At 44.4% G+C, this 27,532-nt stretch overlaps 1 protein-coding gene across 3 annotated transcripts in view; it reads right to left on the bottom strand.

The window, feature by feature from the left end:
• Positions 1-2,589, bottom strand: part of MAP3K5 (mitogen-activated protein kinase kinase kinase 5) — a 242,606-nt gene extending 240,017 nt beyond the window's left edge. Inside the window, exon 1 of one of the 3 annotated variants that reach the window (XM_062186819.1) lies at positions 2,089-2,589. In XM_062186819.1, coding sequence (XP_062042803.1) covers positions 2,089-2,539 — 451 coding nt within the window. In that variant the 5' untranslated portion in view covers positions 2,540-2,589. The remainder of the gene's footprint in view (positions 1-2,088) is intronic. The other 2 variants (XM_062186818.1, XM_062186820.1) reach the window with 2 other exon arrangements.
• Positions 2,590-27,532: the final 24,943 nt, after the last annotated feature.

Below are 27,532 nucleotides of genomic sequence, written 5' to 3' on the forward strand. Positions count from 1 at the left end.
TCTTCCCAAGAACACCCTGAGCCACCCCTCTATTCCACCCTGCACCAGCACCTGCTTGCAAGATGGGCAGCTTCCCTTGATTCTCACAGTGAATCAGCCCTTCCAACTGCAGGCAGCGATGGGGCAGGTGTTTGGCATAGTAATTAGGGCACTGCTTGGGAAGCCCACATCCTGCATCAAAGTGCCTAGGTTTGAGTGCCAGCTCTGCTCTCAGTTTCAGCTTCCTGTTAACAGGGACCCTGCAAGGCAGCAGGTGATGGCTCTGGCAGTTGGGTTCCTGTCACCCTAGTGGAAAACTTGCATTGAGTTCCTGGTTCCTGCTCTAGCTGTTGCAGGCATCTGGGGAGTAAACCAGTGGATAGACGATCTGCCCCACCACCTCCCCTCCACCCCCGAACCTTGCCTTTCCAATCAAATAAGTAAATAAATTAATCTTTAAAAATTAACTGGAGGCAGCAAGAGCCAAGCACGACTTTTCAGGGTCAGCCACCTGAAGTGGAATCCTGCACTGACCACTTCCTGCCCACAAACCCCAGAACCAGTTATAGGCCCCTGGGTTTTCTACCCTAGCAAGGATGGTAAGTTCTCCCTTCACAGGCCAGCTTGGAGAAGTAAACAAGATAGAGCTCACTCGAATCTTTCCCTCTCCCCTTCCCAGCAGCTGTATTCGGAGCAGCACAGAAAGCAAGCCTTGTGAGTGAAGTTTCTCTCATATTAGAGATTAAGATAATTTTTTCTAGAGCCCTAGGGGGAAAATACCCAATTTATCAGCTCAAGAAAGAGACTCAAGTATTTAGATGGCCATTTTCCCCTCAAATCTTTCGACTCATTGACATTTCATTCACATTATAATCCAAAGGTGAGTGTGGTATGTTTAGAAAAGTTATGTTTGCATAATTTTTATAGCAAGCCACCCAAAGAACCAAGCTGTTCTGTATTCACATTCAGTTATAAAGACCAAGACTGTAAAAAAAAAAAAAAAAACAGAATCAAAAAGTCCGAGTTATATTTAGTCTGACTTCCTTAACATAAAGTCCTTCTTATTCTTAAAATATTCAGCTTTGGCTAAATCCCAAAACTGACCTAAGCCTACTTCAGGTGTTTTGGAAAGACTGAAGAGAATCTGAAAACAAAGATTTGAATATAAAACCTTGTATGTGATCTCGGATGCAAGCAGCTCACTGTTTTGCAATCATGAATGCAACTTTTTTACCCACAATTACAAAAATAAACGTGTACTCGTATATATTCAACGCTGGATTACAGGGTATTAACAGTTAACTCCAAGAACACATTATCATTCCCAACATTTGCTAACAGCTAATTGCTTCAGTTACTGGAACTGCTTAACACTTTCTGAAATCTGTGATAGGTTGAAAAAATATATTTTTCTTTCATGGATCATGTTGGCAATCCCTTCAGTCGGCAAGCTCATCTTAGTCATTAAGACAGTGTACCAGCGTTTGAAGCAATGTTAAATTATAAACTTTCCAGCCCACCAAAGTATATAAAACGGGTTCTTTGACCGAGATCCTAACAAAGATATCAAAATTATTTAGTGCAAGTTGAAATGCTGTTGTTTTCAGAAGTAATTACTGGAAAGTTCAAGTTGGTACGGGACGGGAAACTGAAGCCACTGAAGGTAGACAACCACACACGTGTGCAGCTGGCTGGGTGGCCCAAGCCCCAACACGACACGGAGCACCGAACAGCCACAGGTCCGTGCAGTAGGCAAACAAACCAAACCCCAGAGAAGTGAAACCGAGACGCTGAGAGGAACGCACAAGGACCGCGCGCGGCGAGTCCCTCCCGGGGCTGAAGAACCGAGGTCCTTCAAAGCCCTCACAGCGACGCGCGGACCCCGCGCAGGTCCCCGCGCCAACGCTCCCGCGAGCGGCGAACGCCACGGCGCAGTCACGCCGCCCAAGGTGCGGCCAGAAGTTAGGAGGGAGCATGCTTCCTGCCCAGAAAAAAGAAATAATTAAAAATCACACCCCCCCCCCTCAACACACACACACACACCCGAGACGACCAGGGACGCCGTGGCCCCCGACCGCCGAGGGTGCGCGAAGGCTGACACACACGCACCTGCATTGTAAAACCGGTCCAGCACCGCCGTCTCCCCGAAGTCCAGTTTGCCAAAATGCAGCGTCTCCAGGGTGGCGCCCACCGCCTCGCACGCCTCCCGCAGGCTCTGCAGGGCCTCGCTCTCCGCCACCACCAGCTGCCCCTGGCTCGCTTCGTTGATCACGTACGCCACCGTGGTCCGCCGGCCGGCCACGCTCCCGGAGCTGCCGCGGCACCGCGAGGCGCCGCTCCCGGGGGCGGCCGCGGGACACGCGGCGCTGCCCGGGGCGCCGGCGCTCTCCACGTTCCAGAAGCTGCCCGCCGGCGGCGGCGGCGGCAGCGGCTTCTCCTCGCCCTCGGCCACCGCCGCGGCTCCCCTCCGGTAGCTGCCGCCCTCAGGGAAGGAGCCGAAGCCCGAGGCGGCGAAGGGCGGCACGGAGAAAGTGATGCCCTCGCCGGCGTCAGCGCTCATCTCTCCCGGCCGGGCCGCGGCGGCGTCGCCCGTCCAGCCGTACCGTCGGGCCAGCCACAGCTCGGGGCTGCTCCGCGCCCGCCGCGCTAGGCAGCTGCCATCGCGCGCCGCGCCCTCGCCGCCGCGCCGCCGCCTCCTCTCCGGCGCCCTCTCGCCTGAGGGCCCGCCGCTGCCCGGCGGCGGCTCGCCCCTCCTCGGCGCCTCCGTGGCCGCGCCGCTCGCCCGCCGCAGGGTGTAGAGTACAAGGGGTGGGGACCCGGGGTGAGCGGGAAGGGACAGCGCTTCCTTCTCCTGGCGGGCGGGCGGGCGGGCGAGCCGGTGGCAAACCTGCGCCGCGGTGTGGCTCAAGGGCGCCGCGCTCGGGGTGCCGCGCGCCTCGCAGCCGGAGCGCGGCCCGCTCCTTCCGTGCGAGGCGCTCAGGGAGCGGTCGGGGAGGGAGTCCTTTGGGTGGGGAGCTACCTGGCGAGCACCTGACGGGCGGGCAGGCTCCCAGGGCCGCGTCCCGGCACCGCACGTGCCGCAACCGCAAGGACCCGCCTCCCCGCTCGGCGGCAGCGCCCCTTCGCCGGCCTCGGCGCCGCTCTGAACGCCGCGGCCGCGGTGCCTGCGCCCGGCTCCGCACTGGAGCCTCGCCGCTCCTCGCAGCCGCGCGCCTTCCTGGCCACCCACTTCAAGCCGCCCACTCGTCGCGGCACCGAGTCAGGGCCCGCCTCGCGGGGAGGGCTCTGCTGGGAAGCCCGAACCGGGACGGAACCGACCGCCCCGCGGCTCCGGGACCTCAGCCCCGCCGCGAGCGCAACGCGTGCTCTAAGGGTCCCCCGCCGCCCCGCCCCGCCACGCCACGCCGCCGCCCCCCACCTAAGAGGACGCGGAGCGGGCAAAACCGCGCGCGACTACTGGATGGCGCAAAAAAGTCCGCGGAGCCAGCTGGGAGCCAGGGGCTGCGTTCCCCGCGGCCGCGGCGCCCCCCTCTGGCTCCTCGCCGGCGCGCCCGGCCGCGTGAGCGGGGGCCACGCGGGGCGCTGAAGGACCCGGGCGTCGGCGGGAGGCGCACGTGGCGCGCGGCGGGAGGCCCGGCCTAGGCTGGAGCGCGGCGCGTTAGCGGCGAGGGCGCCCCCGGGAGTTCATTGGAAAATTCCGCGGAGCCTGTGCGGTTACCCTTGATGAGCGATTGATCACCTCCGCTTCTGAGCGATTTAGCACACGCGTTCAAGGGCCTTAAATATTCGCCCACGTGCATCATACACTTAAGATAGACGACGAGGTCTTTTAGGAGAGTACTTGTAAAGGTTCTTGAAAAAAAGCAGAATTAAAAGAGGTTTATTTTGGGAGCTGGCGCTTTGGTACAGCGAGTTAAGCTGCAGCCTGGGACACCAGGAGTCTCGTGGGGACGCCCATTGGAGTCCCTCCTGCTCCGCTTCCGATTCAGCTCCCTGCTAGTGTGCCTGGAAAAGCAGCTAAGGATTCCCCAAGTTCTTAGGCCCCTGCACCCACGTAGGGGTCCCTGATGGAGCTCCTGGCTCCTGGCTTCAGCCTGGCCCAGCCCCAGCTGTTGTGGCCATTTGGGGAGTGAAGCAGTCCATGGAAGAGTTCTCTCTTTCTCTGTGTAACTGTGGAAACAGATGATACATGGATAGATAATTTAAAAAAAAAAAAGTTTATTTTTGGTGCAAAACTTTGAAAGATCCACAAGGAAACTTCAAAAACATGGAAAATGCACACTGGGAAAAATCTGTGTGTATATAAAAGGTTAGAAGCAAATTTAAAGAAACTTAATACTCTTCATGTGAAGTAGCTATTCTGCGAATCAGTGATCATACTGAGGCACAAGTTGATGGGCTACTAACAGATAATTCTGATACTTTCAACAACTTCCAAACCAAAGTACAGAATCCTCCACCCAACCTGGCCAAGAACACTGAACACTGGAAATCCATAAGGATTATGTTTGTAAAACCAAGATGCCTAATTTCCCAAGTAGCATTTTGCTACACAAAGTACAATCTAATTGTAAAACTATTTCTTAAAAACCATACTCTTTTTTTTTTAAAGATTTATTTGAGAGATAGAGTTACAGACAGAGAGGGAGAGACACAGAGAAGTTTTCCATCCACTGGTTCAGTCCTCAAATGACTGCAATGACCAGAGCTGGGCCAATCCAAAGCCAGGAGCCAGGAGATTCTTCCGGGTCTCCCACCAGGTGCAGGGGCCCAGACACTTGGGTCATCTTCAACTGTTTTCCCAGGCCATAGCAGAGAGCTGGATCAGAAGGGGCACAATTCCACAGCACTGCCCCCCCTCCAAAAAAAACTGTACTCTTAAAGAATATCTCACCTTTGCTTCTCTTCCAGATCTTTTCAGAGACACTTTTAATGTTCAATTTTTGTTTTTTGTTTTGCTTGGCTGGCTTTCCTTTTAGTTTAAATCAATTCAACAATTTTAACGTTGTTGTTGATTTCAGGCACCCAGACCAGCGCAGTGCTGAAATGCTGCTTCTAGTTACTGGTCCTGAGATTCTCCCTCAACCTAATCATGATGTTTAGCTCATTCTGACACAGCACGGAAGAGCATTTGAACGGAACCCTATGACCTGTCCATTTTTATAGCTGATAAGCCGGAGAGCATGCTGGTTCAATCCTGGGTATGTCAATAGACAGGTGTACCAGGTAGAGCCAAGTGTAGTAATGATACCCAGCCTGCCCTCAGCTGGCCACACTGTCAGGAGGAATGAAAGCTTTTTCCTGATTAGATGTACATTTTTGCAGTTTTTCTAAATAGAAGGAACACATTTTTCTAATCCCAAAGCACATCTTACATGATAGTGGTAGACATGAACAGGATTACTGCCTGTTTTGGACTTCCAGGTTTATTCTTGAAAAGGCAAATTTCAGTTGCACTGAAATGAGCAAAGGTCTCCTAGCTAGCTGTTGTTTTTGTGTGTGTGTGTGACAAATTTGCCTCTTTGTATTCTCAGATAAGTGGCAATACACTATACTGTTTAATTCCAAAAAGGCTATTGAAGGCTATAGACAAAACAAGGTAAGTATACTTTTAAATTAAAAAACAAGGAAGTCAATAAAAGTAATATCTAGCACATGAGATAAATTGATAAATTTATTGATTACTAAATTTGTTTTGGCTGCCAAGGTGAAGAGAAAATATGTGAAATTATATATATTCATATAAGGACTCACATTTTTTCCTGGCATTGAGTTCTATAAAGAACTGATTACATATAATCTGATGCAGGGGATATTGAACAAAGCAATGTAATTGAATATGGATTTATTAAAAATGTATACGTGTCTGCAGTTTTAGTTTAGATATTTCAAAAGCCAAAAACATAACATTAAATACCAATTCAATGAAGGCATTTTGGAATAAATATAAAATAATATAAACCAGATATAATGCTCTCTGGTCATATTAACTTAATAAATGTGAAGGACCTTGGAGATATTTCTCATTGAAAAGTTACAATCTTGGCCGGCGCCATGGCTCAACAGGCTAATCCTCCGCCTTGCGGCGCCAGCACACCGGGTTCTAGTCCCAGTAGGGGCGCCGGATTCTGTCCCAGTTGCCCCTCTTCCAGGCCAGCTCTCTGCTATGGCCCAGGAAGGCAGTGGAGGATGGCCCAAGTGCTTGGGCCCTGCACCCGCATGGGAGACCAGGAGAAGCACCTGGCTCCTGGCTTCGGATCAGCGCGATGTGCCAGCCGCAGTGCGCGGGCCGCAGCAGCCATTGGAGGGTGAACCAACGGCAAAAAAGGAAGACCTTTCTCTCTCTCTCTCACTATCCACTCTGCCTGTCCAAAAAAAAAAAAAAAAAGTTACAATCTCATTCCACATTGGCCAGAAACAAGGAACACAAGGAAGCAGTGAGGATCTTACCACAAATAACAGATTTCTCTAATGGCTTTTGACAAGGTTAGATGATAGAATTGTCACTAGATTCTCTGACATCTTTATTCTTTAGATAGGCATGACCTCAGATCTGAAATTTTCCGATCAGGGTCCATCCCACTTCCTCTTAGAGATGGACCTTGAGATGCCTCTAAGAACACCTGCAGGTAGGGCAAAAGAGTTTTCCCACAAGGAGATGGAGAAAAATGAGGGAGAGATTTCTGTCTCTGACTATGACAGACTAGAACATTCTGATCAATCCTCTCATTGACAAAGACTAAGAATGCTGGACAAAATTTTAAGTATATATATAAAGGCATCCAAGAGCTAATGACATAATGGGAAGCTAGCTGACAAGATTCTGGAAGAAAAACCAGGAATCCAGAGGCTGAGCCAACAGCCAGGGTTGACTCTGGCCTGGGAATTTTTTGCAGATATAACTTAGGCACCTGAGAGGCTAATGTGAATTGTTGACATCTTGAAGAAGAATGATATACTGTAGAAGTAGGAGGCAATGTTAGGTAAGATGACGTAGGCAGCAACTCTGCCTCCAGATTTCTGAGTAACCTATTCAGACTGTCTCAACCCTGAATAAGGATGAAGGAAATTTCAGAAGTAAAAACAAGCAAAACTTACTCTAGAGGAAGACAACATCATCCCAGGCCATGTGTTATTTCTACTGTGAAAGTAAGCAAGCATTTGAATGTGTGGTGGAATTGTGTAGTGGGAGCAAGAATACCATTCAAATCCTGACTTTGCCCTCTGTTCTTGAGTTTTTCCCTCTAGGCCCACTCTCCATTCATATCCACCTGAATCTGTCTCAGCAGGCGAATGTGCATGAATTAAGTCAATGGCTGCCTTCCTTGCTGCTGATCAGCTGAGTCTGAGTTCAGGCAGGGGACTGAGAAGAGGGCCTCCCTCTGCCTGGCTCCCTCTGTCAGTCACCACAAGCTGACTATATTCTTCAACAGAAAGTCAATTTTCTCAAGGTGGAAGATCCTGCAGGACTGATTTTCCTGCAGTTTCAGAACCATCCTTTACCTTCTCCTCTGGCACCTAAGCAGGAGGACAGCTGTGAACCTGCTGGCCCCAAGTTCCTGCAGAGTCCCCTGAAGCTTCCTTCTACCCCATCCACACCATGCAATTAGTCTTTTTATAAATAAACTCACTTCAAATTATCCTACTATTTCTTGTTGGATTCTGATAACTACCCAAGCGCTTTTATAATTAGAAAATGAATTTCACTTCTCTGCATCTATTTGTTCAACCATAAAGTAGAGTGTTATTAGATTAAACTGAAAATTCCTTGATACAGCAATGTGGTATGTTTGAGTACTCTCCAAACAGTAGAGGCCTGGAAAAAACACAAATGAAAGATCCTGGAGAGCCCATCAGCAGATCAAGTTCTGCATGACCCCTGAAGCTGATGCAAAGTTCATTTTCTCGTAATGACAAGAACAAATGTGTCTTAGGGCCATTTCCAGCTGAAGAATGGCCACAATAAGGACCTAGCACTGTATGAGCTATTTCTATGCATATCTCAACTCTCCCATAAGAAGAGTCCAGGAGAATAGTTTGCCCAATGTCACGCAAGGAATTAGTTCCAATCCAGGGCCTGTGCTGTTGCCCTCTCCTTCTCATTGTAATGATGGGATATGATCATCTCATCAGAAAACAGCAAGCAGACTGTTTTTGTTGTTGTTCTTGTTCTGGTATGAAATATACAATCATTTAATGTTAACAACAGCAGAAAGTTTGGGACCGCAGTTGTGGCATAGTAGGCTAAGCCTCTGCCTACAGCACCAGCATCCCATATGGGTACCAATTCATGTCCCAGCTGCTCCTCTTCCAATCCAGCTTTCTGCTAATGGCCTCAGAAAGCAGCAAAGGATGGCCCAGTCCTTGGGCCCCCGTACCTGGGTGGGAGACCCAGAAGAAGCTCATGGCTTCAGATCAGCAAAGCTCTGGCTATTGTGGCCATCTGGGGAGTGAACCAGCAGATGGAAGACCTTTTTCTCTGTCTCTCCCTCTCTCTGTCTGTAATTCTGTCTCTCAAATAAATAAATAAAATCCTTTTTTAAAAAGCATAAAGTTTAGAAAAAGAGCCATAAGAATTTGAAACAGTCTGTTTTTCCAAATTTGTAATTAAAATATCCCATCCATAGTCTATTTTTACTTTTTCTTCTGGAAGATGTGAACACTCTTTTCTTGGGGGTTAAGGAGCACACAGGCCTAGGGAATAACCCGACACTAAAGTTCACAAGGCTGAGGGTTTGAATCTGATGCTTTGGTGTTGTCTTTAAGTTTGCCATTTATTTCATGATTTGTAGTGATTTATTTTAATACAAAGCCATGTTTTTGATTTTTTAGTCCTCCAAGAAAATCCCAGGGACATAAAAGATGAACCTGATTGCTTTTATTTGCAATTTATTTCAGATTCTCTTTGCAAACCCCTACCCAGCTCAGGAAACTTCCCCAGCCACAGCAGAGGAGGTTCATGAAAGGTGGTTTACACACATAGAGACCACTTCCTCCACCACTGCCCCAGGGATGTGATTTAAATAAATTCAAGAATGGGACTGCCTTGATATACTTGTAAGATTTGATAAAGAAATGTTATTACTAGAGATCTATTCTTGGGATTCTTTTCATCTGCAAGTGATGCAATAATGTTTTAAAAATGAGCAGTTACTGCAGCTGAGGCACAGAAGCCCTAGCATCTTCAATATTTACGGAGATTGGCATAAATGCCAAAGCTGAGAAAAACTGTCCTTCTCAGGCAAGTGTGGAAGTCTGCCTTCCACTCTTCCTCTTGCTGAAGCCATCTCAGATAATGATGTCCCAAATTTTTGTTTTTCTGTTTTGTTAAAGATTTATTTATTTATTTGAAAGGCAGAGATAGAGATAGAGATAGAGAGAGAGAGAGAGAGAGAGAGAGACAGTCTTCCATCCACTGGTTCACTCCTCAAGTGGCCGCAACAACCAGAGCTGTGTCTACCCGAAGCCAAGAGCCAGGAGCTTCTTCCGGGTCTCCCACTTGGGTACAGGGGCCCAAGGACCTGAGCCATCTTCCACTGCTTTCCCAGGCCAAAGCAGAGAGCTGGATGGGAAGTGGAGCAGCCAGGACTCGAACCAGCTCCCATATTGGATGCGGGCACTGCAGGTGGCAGCTTTACCCACTATGCGACAGTGCTGGCCTCTCCAAATTATTCACCATAACAGCTCATCTTGAATTCTATTACAAACCTTTTATTTTTATTTTTTGACAGGCAGAATTAGACAGAGAGAGAGAGAGAGAGAGAGAGGTCTTCCTTTTTCTGTTGGTTCACCCCCCAAGTGGCCGCTACGGCCAGCACATTGCGGCTGGCGTGCTGCGCCAATCCGAAGCCAGGAGCCAGGTGCTTCCTCCTGGTCTCCCATGTGGGTGTAGGGCCTAAGCACTTGGGCCATCCTCCACTGCTTTCCCGGGCCACAGCAGAGAGCTGGACTGGAAGAGGAGCAACCAGGACAGAGCCGGTGCCCCAACCGGGACTAGAACCTGGTGTGCCGGCACCACAAGCGAAGGATTAACCTAGTGAGCCACGGCGCCTGCCCTACAAACCTTTTAGAAATAATAGAATATTTCTAAAACACTTAAATATCAGTATATAAGTGACTATATTGAATTAAGTTTGCTTTATTGACTGACCCCTATAAACGCTCTGATGGAATCCAATCTATTAGAATATTTGTACAAAAATATTTTTACTTGAGGTTTTTAACTGCAAAGCTGCCAAAAGCCTGCTTCTTTTGAGCCATCTTCATCTTGCAAATATTTAATTCTAAGCGTAAAAATTAAGGGGATCCGGGAAGTAATTGAAGTAAAAGCAAAGAGAAAATATATGAGGTTCTTTGTTATGTCTCAGTGGTTTAAGCAACTGCTTCGGATGCCAGCACCACATATTAAAGCACTGATTTGAGCCTTGGCTGCTCTGCTTCTGATCCAATTTCCTTCTAATGTGCCTGGGAAAGTAGCAAATGATGGCCCAAGCACATGGGCCCCTGCCACCCATCCATGTAGGGGCCTGAATGGAGTTCCAGGCTCCTGGCTTCATCCTGGCCCAGCCCTGGCTGTTGCAGCATTTGGGGAGTAACCCAGTGGATGGAAGATCTCTTTCTCTGTCTCTCCCCCTCTCTGTGTCACTTTGCCTTTAAAATAAATAAAATAAATATTTTTAAAAGAAAATATGTGCGTATTTGAATTTAAATTAATTAAAATTAAATAAACAAAATTTACTTTCTCAATGGACACTGTAGTCCGTGGCTGCTATATCATAGGGTACAAATACAAAACATTTCCATCATTACAAGAGATTCTACTGGATAGTGCTGTTACTGAGCTCTTCAGAGAAATCTCTGGAAAGATACTGAGCTGCAATAGAATATACTGTATGCAAATATGGTCAGATTTAGAGCTCTATGTGTCCAGGTGAATGGGAAGAAATCCTAGGTCCTTACAAAAAAAATGTGCAAAATATATACTGTTAAATTCTAGAAAACTGCAAGTAGTATGAGTACTAACACTAATCCAAGAGTAGTAGTAGCAGTAATAGTTTTGTAATAACACCATCACTGCCACCACTCTGTTGCAGCCTGCAGTGCCAGCATCCTATATGGACGCCAGTTCAGGTCCTGGCCGCTCCTCTTTCCATCCAGCTCTCTGCTATGGCCTGAGGAAACAGTACAAGATGGCCCAAGTGCTTGGGCCCCTGCACCACGTGGAGGACCTGGAGGAGGCTCCTGACTCCTGATTTCAGATCAGCACAGCTCCAACCATTGCGACCAATTGGGGAGTGAACCTGCGGATGGAAGACCTCTCTCTCTCTCTCTCTCTCTCTCTCTCTCTCTCTCTGCCTCTCCTTCTCTCTGTGTTTAACTCTGACTTTCAAATGAATAAATAGGCCAGTGCCATGGCTCACTTGGTTAATCCAGCACTCCGGGTTCTAGTCCTGGTTGGAGCGCCGGTTCTGTCCTGGTTGCTCCTCTTCCAGTCCAGCTCTCTGCTGTGGCCCGGGAAGGCAGTGGAGGATGGCCCAAGTGCTTGGGCCCTGCACCTGCATGGGAGACTGGGAGGAAGCACCTGGCTCCTGGCTTCGGATCAGTGTAGCGTGCCAGCCATAGTGGCCATTTTGGGGGGTGAACCATCAGAAAGGAAGACCTTTCTCTCTGTCTCTCTCGCTATCTAAGAAGAAGAAATAAATCTTTTTAAAAATGATTACTACCACTTGTAACACCCCTGCGGCTTCTAGCATACCCATGTTGTTAAAAATCAAGTTTGGAAAACATGACAGAGGTCAGATTTTAAAGCAGCTTCATGAGAGAGAAGTTTAACCTCATTCTGTAAGAAGAGGCAACATTTTTAAGCAAAGGTGCTACATGGTCCAATCGATACCTTAGAAAGGAAACCCTGGCTCAGTGTAAAGGTGTGGGTCTGGGGCTAAACCCAAAGGAAGTTGAGAGGCTTCTGAACTACTCCAAGCCCAACCTCACAGGGATTTCATTACATCTCAAGTCTCTTCAAACTGGAATGACTTTTGATGGAATCTTTGATTTTCTTCTGAAAACACTGTTGTGAATAATTTTATTTCTCTTTCTGTCATGCAAAATTAAGGCAACTTCAATCAAGAGAAATTATTCTCACCACATTTTGTGAAACAAAGATTATGTCTTCATCTGATATTGCCTCATGCAGCCCATGTCCCATCCACATACCCACTGCCTCCCAGACTTCAAAGTGTCTTCTTCTGTGTCTTCTTCTTCCACTACTTTGGATAAAATACTTACTAAGGGCATTAAAAAATGTATATTGGAGCTGGCGCTATGGTGCAGAGGGTAAAGCCACTGCCTGCAGTGCTGGCATTCCATATGGGTGCTGGTTCGAGTCCCGGCTGCTCCACTTCCTATCCAGTTCCCTGCTAATGTGCCTGGGAAAGCAGCAAGATGGCCCAAGTTCCTGGGCCCCTGCACCCATGTGGGAGATGCAGTAAAGCTCCTGGCTTCTGGCTTCAGATCAGCACAGCTCTGACCACTGGGGCCATTTGGGGAGTAAACCAACAGATGGAGGACCTCTCTCTGCTTCTGCCTCTGCTTCTATGTAACTCTGCCTTTCAAATAAATAAGCAAATCTTTTTTTAAAAAATGTGTATAGACAAGTCATGGAAAAATATATGCATAAGGTCACAGTAGTAGTCTTTGTGTAACTGCTATGGTTTGGGAGTGTCCCCCAGGGTTCATATGTTGGAATCTTGGTCCCCAAGTTGTTGATGTTGGAGGAAGTGGAACGTTTAAGAAATGAATTTTAGTGCAAAATAATTAGGCCATTGGGAAACTGCCCTCCAAAAGGAATTAAAGTCATTCTTGTGGGACACAAGGGCGTTCTCTAGAGGGGGCTTGCTATAAAAGAGCAAGGCTGGGGCCCTGTGCTGTGGCACAGCAGGTAAAGCTGCCACCTGCAGTGCTGGCATCCTATATGGGTGCCAGTTCGAGTCCCGGCTGCTCCACTTCTGATCCAGCTCTCTGCCATGGCCTGGGAAAGTAGTAGAAGATGGCCCAGATCCTTGGGCTCCTCCACCCACGTAGGAGACCCAAAAGAAGCTCCTGGCTCCTGGCTTCAGATCGGCATAGCTCCAGCCATTGCTGCCAACTGGAGAGTGAACCAGCGGATGGAAGACCTCTCTCTCTCTCTCTCTCTCTCTGCCTCTTCTCTCTCTGTGTATAACTCTATCAAGTAAATAAATAGATCTTAAAAAAAAAAAGATTAAGGCTGGTCCTTAGCTGCTGTCTGGTTTCCTATCTTGTCATGCAATCTCTCCCTCTTGCATGTACTCCTGCCATGATGTGAGGCAACCAGGGAGATCCTCACTAGAGCTAGGGCAGTGCTGTCTGAACTTTCCACCTCCAAAATGATGAGCCAAGTCAACCTCTTCCCTTCATACTCTGCCTTGGAAATTTTGGTATCGCAGTGGAATACAGGTTAATACAGCAATAAATCTACCAAAGCCCAAAATCCCAAATTTTGAAAAAAAAAAAATTGGGGCGTCAATATAAGGCTGGGATCCAGACTCCGAAAATGGGCAACATCCAAAAGTGCTTCAGAGGCCCAGAGCTGCCGCTAAGGTCAGGCCTCTGAGACAGTGCCTGTAACATCGTTCCAAACAGAAGTTGGGTTTTTTTTTCCCTCCACACTAGTGGTTCTGAAGCGATATAAGTCCTCCACAGTGAATGAACTGGTTCATGAATAAATAGATCAATGGAACAGAATGGAAAATCCAGAAATAGATCCAACTATATATGAACACTTAGTATGAGATAAAAACAGCCTTTAGGTAATTGGAAAAGATGGAATTTTTAAAAGTGATGTTGGAATAAATAACTGGAGAGCCATATGGATAAGATAAAATTGGATTCATTCCCCACACCATACATCAGAAAAAACCTCCAAATGCATAAGAAATGTAACTATAATAAATCAAAATCGGAAGAGGCATTTGCTCTTGCATTTAGGGTGCCCATGTCCCACATCAGTGTACCCAGCTCAAAACCTGCCTTTGGCTCCTGTCTTGCTCCTGACTCCAGCTTCCTGCTAATGCAAGCCCTAGGAGGCAGTGGTGATGGCTCACATAGTTGATTCCCTGCCAGTCATGTAGGAGACCTGGATGTTGTTCCTGGCTCCGGTCTCTGCCCTTAGCCTGGGGCCATTGTGGGCATCTGGGGAATAAGCCAGTGGCTGGCAGTGCTCCCTCTCTCTGTCTACCTCTTTCTGTCTTCTGCTTCTCAAATTTTAAAAAAATGAAAGTACATGAGTACAGGTGGTCACTGACTGACCATGGTTAGACTTGGACTTTTGTTTGACTTTACATTGGTGTGAAAGCAATAGGTAAGCAGTTGAAGTTTTACTTTGCATTTTGAAGTTTGCTCTTTTTCAGGCTGAGGATATGTGGTATGATTTTTAATGCTAGGCCACAGCTCCCAGTCAGCCATGCAATCACCAGGGCAAACAAGTAATATTCTTTAGTGTACTATGTTGTTAAGCTACAGTGTTTGGGAGGTGAGGGTATTAAACATGCTTTCAGCTTATGCTGAATTTGTCAGGATGTTACCCATCGTTGAGAAGCATCTGTACTTAATAAGTATGTGAGTAAATTCTTTTCCGTTTAGAAGGGAGGAAAATTTTCAAAACTTTGACTCAAAATGCAAGAGGAAAAAAAAACAGATGAACATGATATAATTAAATATTCGCCATAGCAAAAGATATCCTGAGTAAACTAGACAGATAAACACCTAAGATGTGTGCTACTAATAGTACAATGCACGAGTTTCTATAATAGAGAAATGAGAAAGCAAAATTCCTATAGCAAAGCAAGCTATGAAAAGCCATACACAATTTATAAACATGGAAATACAGATGACTCTTACTGATACAAAAAGATACTCAATCTTCTTCATAAGATAAATGTAAATTAAAGTTATACTAGTCCCCCACTTTTCTCTAAGTTGGAAAAAAATTCAAAATTTGACATTATACTTGTGAGTTTGGCTGTAAGAAAACAGGTAGTCTTTCATCTCTTGTGTAATATAACATAATAAAATACCTTTAGAGTGAGATTTTGGTGACATTTAGCACACTTATAGCCGTATTTACTCCTTTATTCAGCAAATCATCTTCAAAAAGTTCATCTCAAAGGTACACTGGCAAATTTATGAAAGAAGTTTTTAAAAGGCTACTAATTTCAATACTATTTGCAATAGGAAAAGATTAAAAAGCACCCAAAAGCTGATGAGTATGGGACTTAATTAACTATAATTTGTGCACTAAATTGAGTACTATGCAGCTATAAAAAGGAATGTTAACAATCTGTCAATTACCATTTTTTCTAGCTTTTCCAATTATTTGCATGGGAGTTTAATTCTAGATCCCATTTCTCTTTCATGGTTGCAATAGAAAATCTAAGTAATTATGTATATTTTGACATATTATGTAGTATACCTATATGTAGTCAGCTGTCTGTATCTGCAAGCTTCACATTTGTGAATTCAACTCATTGAAAATGTTTGATACAACAAACTGTGTCTATACTGTACATGTAAAAGCACTTGTCATAGCATTATATTGTATAAGGTATCACTACTAGTCTAGAGATATTTTAAAATGTACAGAGGGATATGTGTAGGTTATATGCAAATACTATCTCTCTTGGGGGTGGGGAGAAGTTGTCTTAAAACCAGTCTCCTGAGGATACCAAGGGATGACTATAGAACACATGTGTGTATGTCACCTTTCAAAGAAAATGCTAACACACTAGATATGCTTTTCTAGCCTTTGTATCTCAAAATATTAGACAAAAGGCAATGTCTTTTGGGAACCTACTGACTAAAGGGTTATGAATGAGATGACCTTTCTATTCAGAAGAAATTTCTGGATAATGATGCAAAGAAGAACCCACACAGAGACCACAATCCATGATTGAGGTTAAAATGATTGGAAATCCTGGAAGCCGAGGCAGTTGAAATGTGAGGCACAAAGTATCCAAGAAAGTATCCAGAAAAAGTTCTGAAATCATGCATGCCATTTCCTGTTCATAAGGCTTCATATACATTTGTGTTATTCACAGCACTTTAAGCTCATTCTGAAAAGAATAGAAACTGTGATGTGTAAAACAGATTATCCCACATTGTAAACCAGACTCTGACGTTTGTGAATATTTAAAATCCAACATCTATTCACTGCACTCTCCTTCACTAGGATTCTTTATTTTTAATTTTTATTCACGTATTTGAGGGATAGACAGACAGCTCTCATCCACTGGTTCACTCTCCAAATGCCCACAACCGCTGGGACTGACACAGGGCTGAAACCAGGGACGAGGAACTCAGTCCTGATCTCCATGAGGGTGTCAGCGACCTAACTACTTGATCCATTACCACCAACGCCACTGCCTCCTAGGGACTTCATTAACAGGAAACTGGAGTCAGGAGCTGGGGCCAGGCTTCGAACTCATGCACACTGATAGGGACACTGTCATCTTAATCACTAGGCCAAATGCCTGCCTTTAGGATTGTCTATTGTAGAAAGGCAATTTCTTTATTCTTTGTACCCTAGAATTATTCTGATCTCTGATTTCTGAAATACATAAGTTTAGGCAATGAACAACCAAATGGAAGATTTTCTCTCTCTCTCACTGCCTTTCAAATAAGTAAAGTAAGCCCTTTTCTTAAAGGAATCTCTTATGTTGGTTAAAAAAGGGGGGGGGTAGATATAAGTTGATATTTTCTACTTACAGGAACATTTATTTGGACTTGAAATATTTTCATCTTTTTTACCAGAAGTTTGTTCTACACCTTACATTCGTATTCATTTTATTTAGGCCACCACTCGTCAACCATTTATTCAGTCATTTGTTATTTCTCCCATGTACATATTAAGTTTGGTTCCCTTAATTTGGTTTCTCCTTCTATGTAGGAGTGCAGTAAATGCATTTCCTAGATCAACACTCTAGCTAAGAGTCTAACTGTAAAATATACATACCATGAAATTCATCATTATAACCCCTTTTAAGTATTCAGTCAATGTCACTGAGTACATTCACATCATTGTACAACTGTCAGCACCACCCAGTCCAGAACACTTTCATCATCTCAAATGGAAATGCCATACCCAACAAGCAAGGGTATTCCCCACCTTCCCCCAGCCCCTGGCAACCACCATTCTACCTTCAGTCTCTATGAACTTGACTACTCCAGGTACCTCATGTAAGTGGAACCCTACAGTATTTGTCCTTTTGTGCCTGGCTTATTTCACTTAGCATAATATCTTCAAAGTTCATCCATGTCAGTGTACCTTTCCTTTTCAAAGCTGAATAATATTCCATTGTATGCACATCATGTTTTGTTTATCTAGTCATCAATTGTCTTAGTCTTTTCAGGCTGCTATAGCAAAATATAAAGGGTAGCTTCTAACACAAAAATATACTTCTCATAGTTCTGGAGGCTGGGAAATCTAATCAAGCCACCAACCTACTTGGTGTCGGGTGAGAGTCTGCTCTCTGGTTCACTGAGTCCTCATGTATTGGAAGAGGCAAGGGATCTATTTCCAGACTCCTTTATCAAGACACTAACCCCATTCATAGTCTAGTCATCTCCTAAGAATCCTATGTGATACCATCACATGAGTGACTTGATTTTAACATGAATTTGGGGGGATGAAAACATTCAGACAGCAGCATCTTGTTGATGGACATTGGGTTGCTTCTACCTTTTGGCTATTGTGAATAATGCCATACAAAGATGCTTTTGAGCTTCTACTTTTAGTTCTTTTGGATATCAACCCTAAGTGGAATTTCTGGATGATACAAGGGTACTCGAAAAATCTCATGGGAAGCGGAATTAAAAGATAAATTTATTTTGACCCAAAGTATTGAAATCTATGCAGTTTTACATAACACATATTGTCTCTGAACTTTATAAAGACTCTTCCTGTAGTAACTCTCTCTGTTTAATTTTTTGAGGAACTGTTATGCTGTTTTCCCCATTGGTTGCATCATTTTGCATTGCCACAGATTCTAAAGTTTTTAGCAAGAAAGTCTAACTGAAATAATAAGGGATAAATGACATAAAAATGAGCAATGCAGATAATTAGCCCATAATTATGGACTCTCAGAACTTGAAGGGCCTCTAAAGTGAGTCAGTCCTAGTAGCCCTCATATGTTTAAAGATAATACTGAAAGTTTTTGGATGATGATTGCATTCCCCTCAAGCAAACATTGATTAAAGGCTTACTATGTACCTAGCACAGTGCGGTGCAGTTCCAAGAAGAAAAGGAAAATTACCCATTCTTTTCTGGAATTCTTTCCCTCTGCTCCTGTATATACCCTTAAATATAGCAGCAACTGGTGGATTTACTTAGGATATTGATTCACCAGAGTGGAAAGACCGTATATTTCATTTATTTTACCTCCTGTCTATCTCCATGGGAAAGATAAACTAATTTTAAAGGTTATGTGGGTTGGTAAATATTTGCAATTAGTGTCTTTATGAGATCATCATAACAGTTATAAAAACAATTTAAATGTAATTGTAGATCTGTACAGAAACCTTGACATCCAGCCATGCACGCCTACCTTATTTCAGTTAAATGGTCTTCCAGAGTGTTGGCCAAGTTTAGAAGTTACACAATTCCAAGGTGTAGTGAAGGTTTATGTGAAAATAGTTTCTCTCTCTGTTTGAGAAGTATCGAACTCCCCAACTGATGAAGAGGACAAGTAGTAGACAAGCACATTGTCATTGCAAAGGCAGAGCTTGCTTTCTTTCTTTCTTTCTTTCTTTCTTTCTTTCTTTCTTTCTTTCTTTCTTTTGACAGGCAGAGTGGACAGAGAGAGAGAGAGATAGAAAGGTCTTCCTTTTTTGCCGTTGGTTCACCCTCCAATGGCCGCCGCGGTTGGTGCGCTGCGGCCAGCGCACCTCGCTGATCCAAAGGCAGGAGCCAGATGCTTCTCCTGGTCTCCCATGGGGTGCAGTGCCCAAGCACTTGGGCCATCCTCCACTGCACTCCCTGGCCACAGCAGAGAGCTGGCCTGGAAGAGGGGCAACTGGGACAGAATCCGGTGCCCCAACCGGGACTAAAACCTGGTGTGCCGGCACCGCAGGCTGTTTATTTTTTCAAAAAAAATCTCTTTGATCTCTTAAATTTTTTGGTTTCAATTTTGTTTATTCTCTAATTATTTCTTTCTTCCTAATAATTCAGGTTTTGGTCTGTTGTTCTAGGTTCTTGAGATGCCCCGACCAGGGCTAGAACCTGGTGTGCTGGCACCGCAAGGTGGAGGATTAGCCTATTGAGCTGCGGCGCCGGCTGGCAGAGCTTTCTATGTACTTCCCAGGCACTCTGGTTCCAGTGGAGGGAAGAAATGGCCTCTCTGTTGGATGTTACATTTCCTGTCACCCTCCCTCCTCTTCAAGATTTCAGGGAAGCGTCTCCATGGGATGTGTGTGACAGACAGAGGCTCTTTGTCTTAGTCTTCTTGGCTACACAAAACTGTGGAAGTCAACATAACACCTAGAAACGCTTTGCAGATCTTTTCCCTCCCTCCATTCCACATGGAATGTTGTGATTTCCTGAGTAGTCCATCATAAGTTACTACCAACACCAGAGAACCCAGATGACTCTACTGCATTTATATAATTTCAGCCTAGAAACAAAGAAAATCTAAATTCGAGATTGGCCTATCCTGCAGCATCAGAAAGATATGATTTCTGCTTGGCTTTTTGAAATATTTCAAATAGTTTAGCCATGTTATAAGGCTTCCTAGCTGGAACTGATTGATCTGGTCAAAACTATCCATTTTACATAGGAAGCAACCAAATCAAGGAATTGAGTGGTAAAGTATGAAGTTGAGAAGAAAGGAGCAAACTGAGATTCAAACTCAGTGTTTTGTTCCGTAGCCAATTTAAATTTCAAAGGGGGAATTTTCAAGGAATTGATTTATGATCCCAGAAGGAATATCTTCCTAGTGAAGTTATTTCAGGCAGTACTTCACTTCCACTGACATGCGTAACAAACCATGACTCGGCCTACGCAGTATGGGTGGGGCAAAGGCTATGAATCAAGACAAGGGGGGAGACAGAAGAAGATGATGAACATTTCATGTCCCTTATTCCTTAATTTTCCAGTTCAATTCAAATTGTCCAGGCTGGCGCTGTGGTAGAGCGGGTTAAGCTGCCACCTGCGGTGCCAGATCCCATATGGGCACCAGTTCGAGTCCCAGCTTCTCCACTTACAATCCAGTTCCTTGCTAATGCCAATGTGCCTGGGAAAGCTGCATAAGATGGCACAAGTATTTGGACCCCTGCACCCACGTGGGAGACCCAGAAGAGACTATGGGATCCTTGGTTCGGACCCACCCAGCTCTGACCTTTGCAGACATTTGGGGAATGAGCCAGTGGATGGAAGACCTCTCTCTCTTTCCCTCTCTGTCTCTCTCTTTCTCTCTCTCTCCATAATTCTACCTTTCAAATAAATAAATCTTTTTAAAAAATAGTTCTCTTCTTTTTTAAAAAAAACATAAAATTGTCTGACATTTATGGAGTATTTGCTATATTGGGCATTCTTCAAGGTGCTGCTGATATAAACAAGGTACCCAAAACCTAGTGTAGGGATGTGGTTTCTTTGTTTATGTGTTTAATTGTTGATATTTTGAAAAACCTTGCAGGTGGGATGAAGTATTTTCCAATGCCATCAGTTCATTTTGCTGGGTAAGGAGCAGCTAGGACTGTAGAGTCCCTCAGAATGGTTTCCCTGGCCAGGATCACTGTAAACAGTTCACCCCAGTCAGAACTAGCTTCTGCCCTTCCCAGGAGATCATACTATTTTTAGCTTAGACTGGATAAATTTTTGTGTACTACTCTTTGCCAAGGCCCCAGCTGCTTCATATTTGCTTACTTAGATATTGTATTAACCCCTATTTAGCATTTCAAAGCCCCTAGAATTTTCCCAGTTTTTTCTTTGTAGTATTGCAAAGAAATTTACAGTAATAACTTGGGCAATGTATTAGGCTGCATTGACTCACAGCAGCATCATTTCCTGAATGCCTTAGTGCTCGTTCATTGGGATGCACCAGTGAATGGAAGAGCCAAGGATTTTAGCCCTCCTAGAGCAAATATCCCAGCGACTATATAATCCAAAATAACTGAGGTTCAAAACTGTAGACATTTTTCTCTCATTTAAAATAAGTCCAGGGACAGGAGTTGTGCACCAGGTTAAGCTGCTGCTTGAGATGCCTGTATTCTGTATCGGAGAGCTTGTCTGAGTCCTGGTTACTCTGCTTCCAATCCAGCATCTTGCTAATGCACCTGGGAAGGCAGTGGATGATGGTCTAAGAACTTGGTCCCTTCCACTCATGTGGGAGATTTGGTTGGAGTTCCTAGCTCCTGAGTTTGGCCTGGCCCAGCTCTGCAGGCATTTGTGGTGTGAACCAGAGGATGGGAGCTCTCGCTCTCTCTCTCTCTCTCTCTCTCTCTCATTCTCCATTCCCACCTCCTGCAACTCTCCTTGTTTCTCTGACACTGCCTTTAAAATAAAATAAATCTTACCCAGGAAAGTCTAAATTTAGTCAGTCCATGGCTACACTAATGGCAACACTGGCATCAAGGATTTTGACTCTTTCATTATTTTTCTACTTCTTAGCTGTATTTCACAGCTTCCATTCTCTCGAATACCTCATGATCAGAAAAAGGCTGTTGTAGTGCCACCACCACGATCATATTCCAGGTAGCAGGAAGGAGGGAAGGACAGGCAAAAACACAACTGTCTGCTTTTTTTTTTTTTTTTTTTTTTTTTTTTTTTTTTTTTTGACAGGCAGAGTTAGTGAGAGAGAGAGACAGAGAGACAGGTTTTTCTTTCCGTTGATTCACCCCACAACGGCCGCTACTGCAGGCGCGCTGCTCCGATCCAAAGCCAGGAGCCAGGTGCCTCCCCTTGGTCTCCCATGCGGGTGCAGGGCCCAAGCACTTGGGCCATCCTCCACTGCCTTCCCAGGCCACAGTGGAGAGCTGGACTGGAAGAGGAGCAACCGGGACAGAACCGGCACCCCAACTGGGACTAGAACCCAGAGTGCCAGCGTCTCAGGCAGAGGATTAGCCAAGTGAGCCGCGGCACAGGCCACAACTGTCTGCTTTTAAAATAACTTTCTTAAAAGCTTCACCCAACTATGTCCACTTACAGAAGGGATATCTGCAGGAGAGGCTGGGAACTATAGCTTTAAACCTGGGCATGGAGAGGAAATCAGTAGCTTATGAGATTTGTTACCAGGGATGCATGGGGAAATGGATATTGCACAGGTAATTGTGTTTGTCACAGGAAGCTTCTTTAACATGATATGTGGGCATATGTACTTCTAGAGAGGGGAGGATAGATAGACATATAGATAGACGGATTGTCTGTAAGGAGAAATTTAAGGCAACCCATGGGGGAATCATCATATATATGTCATATTTTTTAGGATTGTTATACATGCTTCTTTAAAACAATTCCATCTACAAACTCTAGCTTTAAATATTAGATTTCTACTTATTTTTAAATTTTTAAATGCTGATTATCCCATCTCAACAGTTACTGTTTAAAGATTGTTGGCTGTAAGGTGGACATCAGTTGGCCACCCATTCCAATATTAGAATGCTTGGGTTCATATCCTGGCTCTGCTTCCTGCTAATGTACACTACTGGGTCCCTGCTACCCACGGGGGAGATCCAGGTTGAATTCTGAGTTCCCAGCTTCAGTCTGGTCCAGCCCCAGTTATTGTGAGCATTAAGAGAGTGAACCAGCGGATGGCAGATCTCTCAGTGTCTATCTCTCTTTCTGTCTCTATGCCTTTGAAATAAATGAAAGATAAAGATAAATAAATAAAAGGTAAAATTAAAAAAGAGAGTCTGTTTTAAGCCATAACTCATCTCATGAAGTGAGCTCCACAATTTTTAAATAAGAGAGAATAAGGATTTCTTTGTAAGGTTCTATTTTTGGTTTGGAAAATTAGTGTGCCTGAACCCTTGGCCTCTTCTGAGAGTTGTGTCAGTGGCATGGAGGTGAGAGTGCATTTAACGTCTTTCCTGTCCTCTTAACCATGCACTGAAGCCCCAGGATCGAGGAAGACATGGGGATGAAGCAGTGATGAGTGGATTGGTCACAACTCTGGACACCGGGATTAAACCTATTTCTGCCTCAGCTGTGAAGGAGTTGATTTCTGTTCTTTTGGCCTCCGTTTCCTAATTTGTAAAATGAAGATGATTAAATTACAATGACAGGAGTTTCTTGACCTATTAATCATTAACTTCTTGAAAAGTTTCAGAATTTGTAGTCTCTCTCTGCAGACACACATGGGTACTACCAAAAAAAAAAGTTATGGAAAACAGAATTAAAAATAAGTTTTGGGGCTGGCATTGTGGTACAGCACGTTGAGCTACAGCCTGTGATGCTTGCATCCCATATGGGCACTGATTTGAGTCTGAGCTGCTCTGCTTGTGATCCAGCTCCCGGCTAATGAGCCAGGGAAAGCACTGGAAGATGACCCTGGTGTTTGGGAGACCCAGATGGAATTCTAGGCTCTTGTGCTCGCTTTAGCAGCACATATACTAAAATTGGAACAATTTCTAGGCTCTTGGCTTTGACTTGGCTCAGCCTAGACATTTGCAACCATTTGGGGAGTGAAGCAGCAAATGAAAGATTTCTGTCTCTCCTCTCTGTAATGTCTTTCAAATAAATAAATAAATAAATAAGAAAGAAAAGGGATGTTTATTATGGTGCAAAAATTTTTGAAATTTGTGCATAGTTTTTCATACTGCACACCTCTCATGAACTCCTGGAAGACTCCCTACACATATATTTTGTCTTGGGAACAATATGTATTGAAGACAGGGCATAAATATCCAAAGCCACAGCACATTTTCCAACTTTCCTTTGGTAATGTGTTCATCTGCAAGGGCTGAGATAACAAAATGCCACAGATCTGGGGGTCTAAACAACAGGGGTTTCTCTCTCACAGTTCTGGAAGCTCCAAGTCCATGATCAAGCTGCCTGCAACTTTGGCTTCTGGTGAGGGTTCTCTTCCTGGCTTGCAGTTGGCCATGGTTTTGCTGTGTCTTCACATGGCGTTTCTTAGAGAGAGGGAGAAGAGAGATTGAGAGAAGTATGGGTTCTCTACCTCTTATGAGAACACTAATCTGAGGATCCCACCCTTTAATTTTAATTCCTCCAAATGTAATCACCTTGGGAGGTTGGGGCTTTAACAGATGAATTTGGGGATATACTCCTAACAAAGAGTAACAGAGTGCAGTGTTCTACAATCATTTCTTGATAACTGAGGCAACATTATACATAAGCTACCTATGCTAGGTGATAATTTAATGCCTCAAATAACCTCCTCATTTTTGGCTTAAGCACTTCAAATTGGATAACCTAGCTAACAGTAAGACCAGATAATTTCTTGATCTGTCTCATTTCCTTCATTTATCTAATTTCTCTTTCTTTTCTTATTCCTGGTGCTCCGGTTGTTAGTTTTAGCTGCCTGAAAAATGAAAGACAGGCCTCCTTCAAAGAGCCATCATCTCAGTTTCCATCGAGAGTGATACTTACTTTTCAGTATTCATTTTCTTCATAGTAGAAATTTGCTACCGGCAACAATAATTAACAACAAATGCTACAACATACCTTTTTCTTTTTCTTTTCAATGTCTAATCAACTTCTTAAGATTACCCAAAATCCAGGACAGAAAGAAATCTGAACCTCCCGGAGTCCTTACCATGTACCTGACATAATATGAGCCCTTTGGCCTACTTTGTGCATTAAATGCTCACAGCAGCCCTACAGACTATTATTATACTCATCTACAGATAAGGAAGCTGAAGTAACTTTCCCAGCTTGCATGCATAGTTAAGGGTAGAACTTGGAATTAAATGTAGATCTGGCTGGTTCCAAAGCCTATTCTTAGGAATACTACTTGTGTTTGGGGGTAGATAAGAATATATGTAATTTTAAGCAGATTAGGAACCTTCTGTATTGTTAAAAAACAAGAGATAAGTTGTGGGACTTTTTAATTAATAGTTGTATGTGGCATCAAATTAAAAAGGAAAGAAAGTGCCCAGTGAGTGTGAGTGCTGCTCCACCTTGTCTGCTGGGGGCCCCATTCTTCTTCCCAGAAAAACTATTACCAATTCCCTTGCATTTCTTTACACAGATAACCTTTACATTTACAACTGCAGCATATACACACATTTTAAAAGCACAAATCGTGGCATATTTTGAGCACTATTCTACTATTTTTCAGTAAGGAATATATATTTGTCTAACAGTATTCTTGGGGGATTGGCTCCAGGCCCTCCACAGATAGCGAACTCCACAGAAGCTCAAGTCCCCTCTACAGCATGGTGCAGTATGGGCATATAACCTATGCCCAACCTCTTATATACTTCAAATAAGCTCTAGATTACTTTGAATACATTGTACAAAGTAAACACCACATAAATAGTCACTATACCACATTGTTCAGGAAATAACGACAAGGAGAAAAAGAGTCTGAACATGTTCAATACAGATGCAATTTTTTTTTTCCCAAATATTTTTGAGGCATGGTGGTTGAGGCTAAAGCCCCAGAACTCCTGGATACAGAGGGTCAACTTGTCTCTGAGGAGAACACTGAAAAATGAAAAGTTCTAGAGTGAAAAGGAGAGTGACGTCTCACTGGATCCTCCTTTGAATTAAGTTTAAAAATTCAAATATTTATTTAACCAGCAGCCACACACACACACACACACACAGCCCATCTGCTGATTTACTCCCCAAATGCCGGCAATGTTCTGGATCACAGATCAAAGCCAGGAGCCAGGAGCTCAGTTCTGGTCACCCATTTGGATGGCAGGAAGCCAACCACTTGAGCCAACACTGCTGCCTCCCAGGGTCTGCTCTAGCAAGAGGCTGACATTGGTAGTTGAGCTAGAACTCCAATGCAGGCACTGATAAAGGATCTTGCTGTCTTAACCATCTAAGCTGCTAGGCCGAATATGTGCTTCTAGCTAATTTTTTAATCCGTGCACATACATTACTTTCTTAAAATTATAATACACTACAAAGAAACTTCTGCATTGTCTCAATATTTGGATGAAGACCCCAGAGACAAATAATAAGATTAAAAAAAATTAAAGATCAATTTACTTTTTTTTTTTAAAGATTTATTTGTTTATTTGAAAGTCAGGGTTATACAGAGAGGAGAGGCAGAGACAGAGAGGTCTTCCATCTGCTAGTTTACTCCCCAGTTGGCTGCAACAGCCGGAGTTGAGCCATTCCAAAGCCAGGAGCCAGGAGCTTCTTCTGGACCTCCCACGTGGGTACAGGGGCCCAAGGACTTGGGCCATCTTCTACTGCTTTCCCAGGCCATAGCAGAGAGCTGGATCGGAAGTGGAGCAGCTGGGACTAGAACTGGCACCCATATGGGATGCTGGTGCTTGAGGCCAGGGAGTTAACCTGCTGCACCACAGCACTGGCCCCAGATCAACTTAATTTTTAAAGTTTTTTTGTGGGGCTGGCACCGTGGCACAGTAGGTTAATCCTCTGCCTGCTGCACTGGCATCCCATATGGGCACCAGTTCTAGTCCCGGCTGCTCCACTTCCGATCCAGCTCTCTGCTGTGGCCTGGGAAAGCAGTAGAAGATGGCCCAAGTCCTTGGGCCCCTGCACCTGCATGGGAGACTTGGAAGAAGCTCCTGGCTTTGGATCGGCGCAGCTCCGGCCGTTGCGGCCATTTGCAGAGTGAACCGATGGAAGGAAGCCCTTTCTCTCTCTTTCTTCCTCTCAATGTCTGTAACTCTACCTCTCAAATAAATAAATAAAATCTTTTTTTTAAAAAAAATTTTTTTATGACACCATTAACTTTATTGTGCTTGAGGAACATGATTTGCAGCAACATTTTCTTTCTGAGTTAAGCTTTGAATTGGAGGAAGCTACTAAAAACAACTCACGATGAAAAAGATATGTTCTTCTGTGTCTACGAAATGTAGAATCCAAGTTTGGGAGTAAAGCTTGGCTACCATCTGGTGGTCTTAGTTTGAATAAAGGAATAAAGAGAACCTTCAATTATAACAAATTTTCTCTGTAACCCATCCTGGAGTCATAATATTAAGAGCTTAAAAAGGAGACGGGGGATTGGTATAACAGTTAAGATGGCTAATGGGACACCTTGGGTTTCAGTCCTGGCTCTGCTTCTGATTCCAGCTTCCTGCTAATGTGCACCCTGACAGGCAGCAGGCGTTGCCTCAGGTAGCTGTGTCCCTGCCACCCGTGTTGGAGTTCCAGACTGAGTTCTGGTCGCATTACTTTGACCTGGCCTAGTCTCTCCCAGCTGTTGCAGATTTTTGGGAATTGAACCAGAAGATGGACTCTCTGTTTTTCTTTTTCTCTCTGTCTCTTTCTCTCTGCCTTTCAAAGAAGGAAAACTGAATAATAAATAACTCCCTTATAAAAAAAAAGTTTAAAAGGATCAGAATCTGTCATACTTAATTTACAGATGAGAAAACAGAG

This window comes from Lepus europaeus, chromosome 3, assembly GCF_033115175.1.
Source record: "Lepus europaeus isolate LE1 chromosome 3, mLepTim1.pri, whole genome shotgun sequence".
Lineage (NCBI taxonomy): Eukaryota > Metazoa > Chordata > Mammalia > Lagomorpha > Leporidae > Lepus > Lepus europaeus.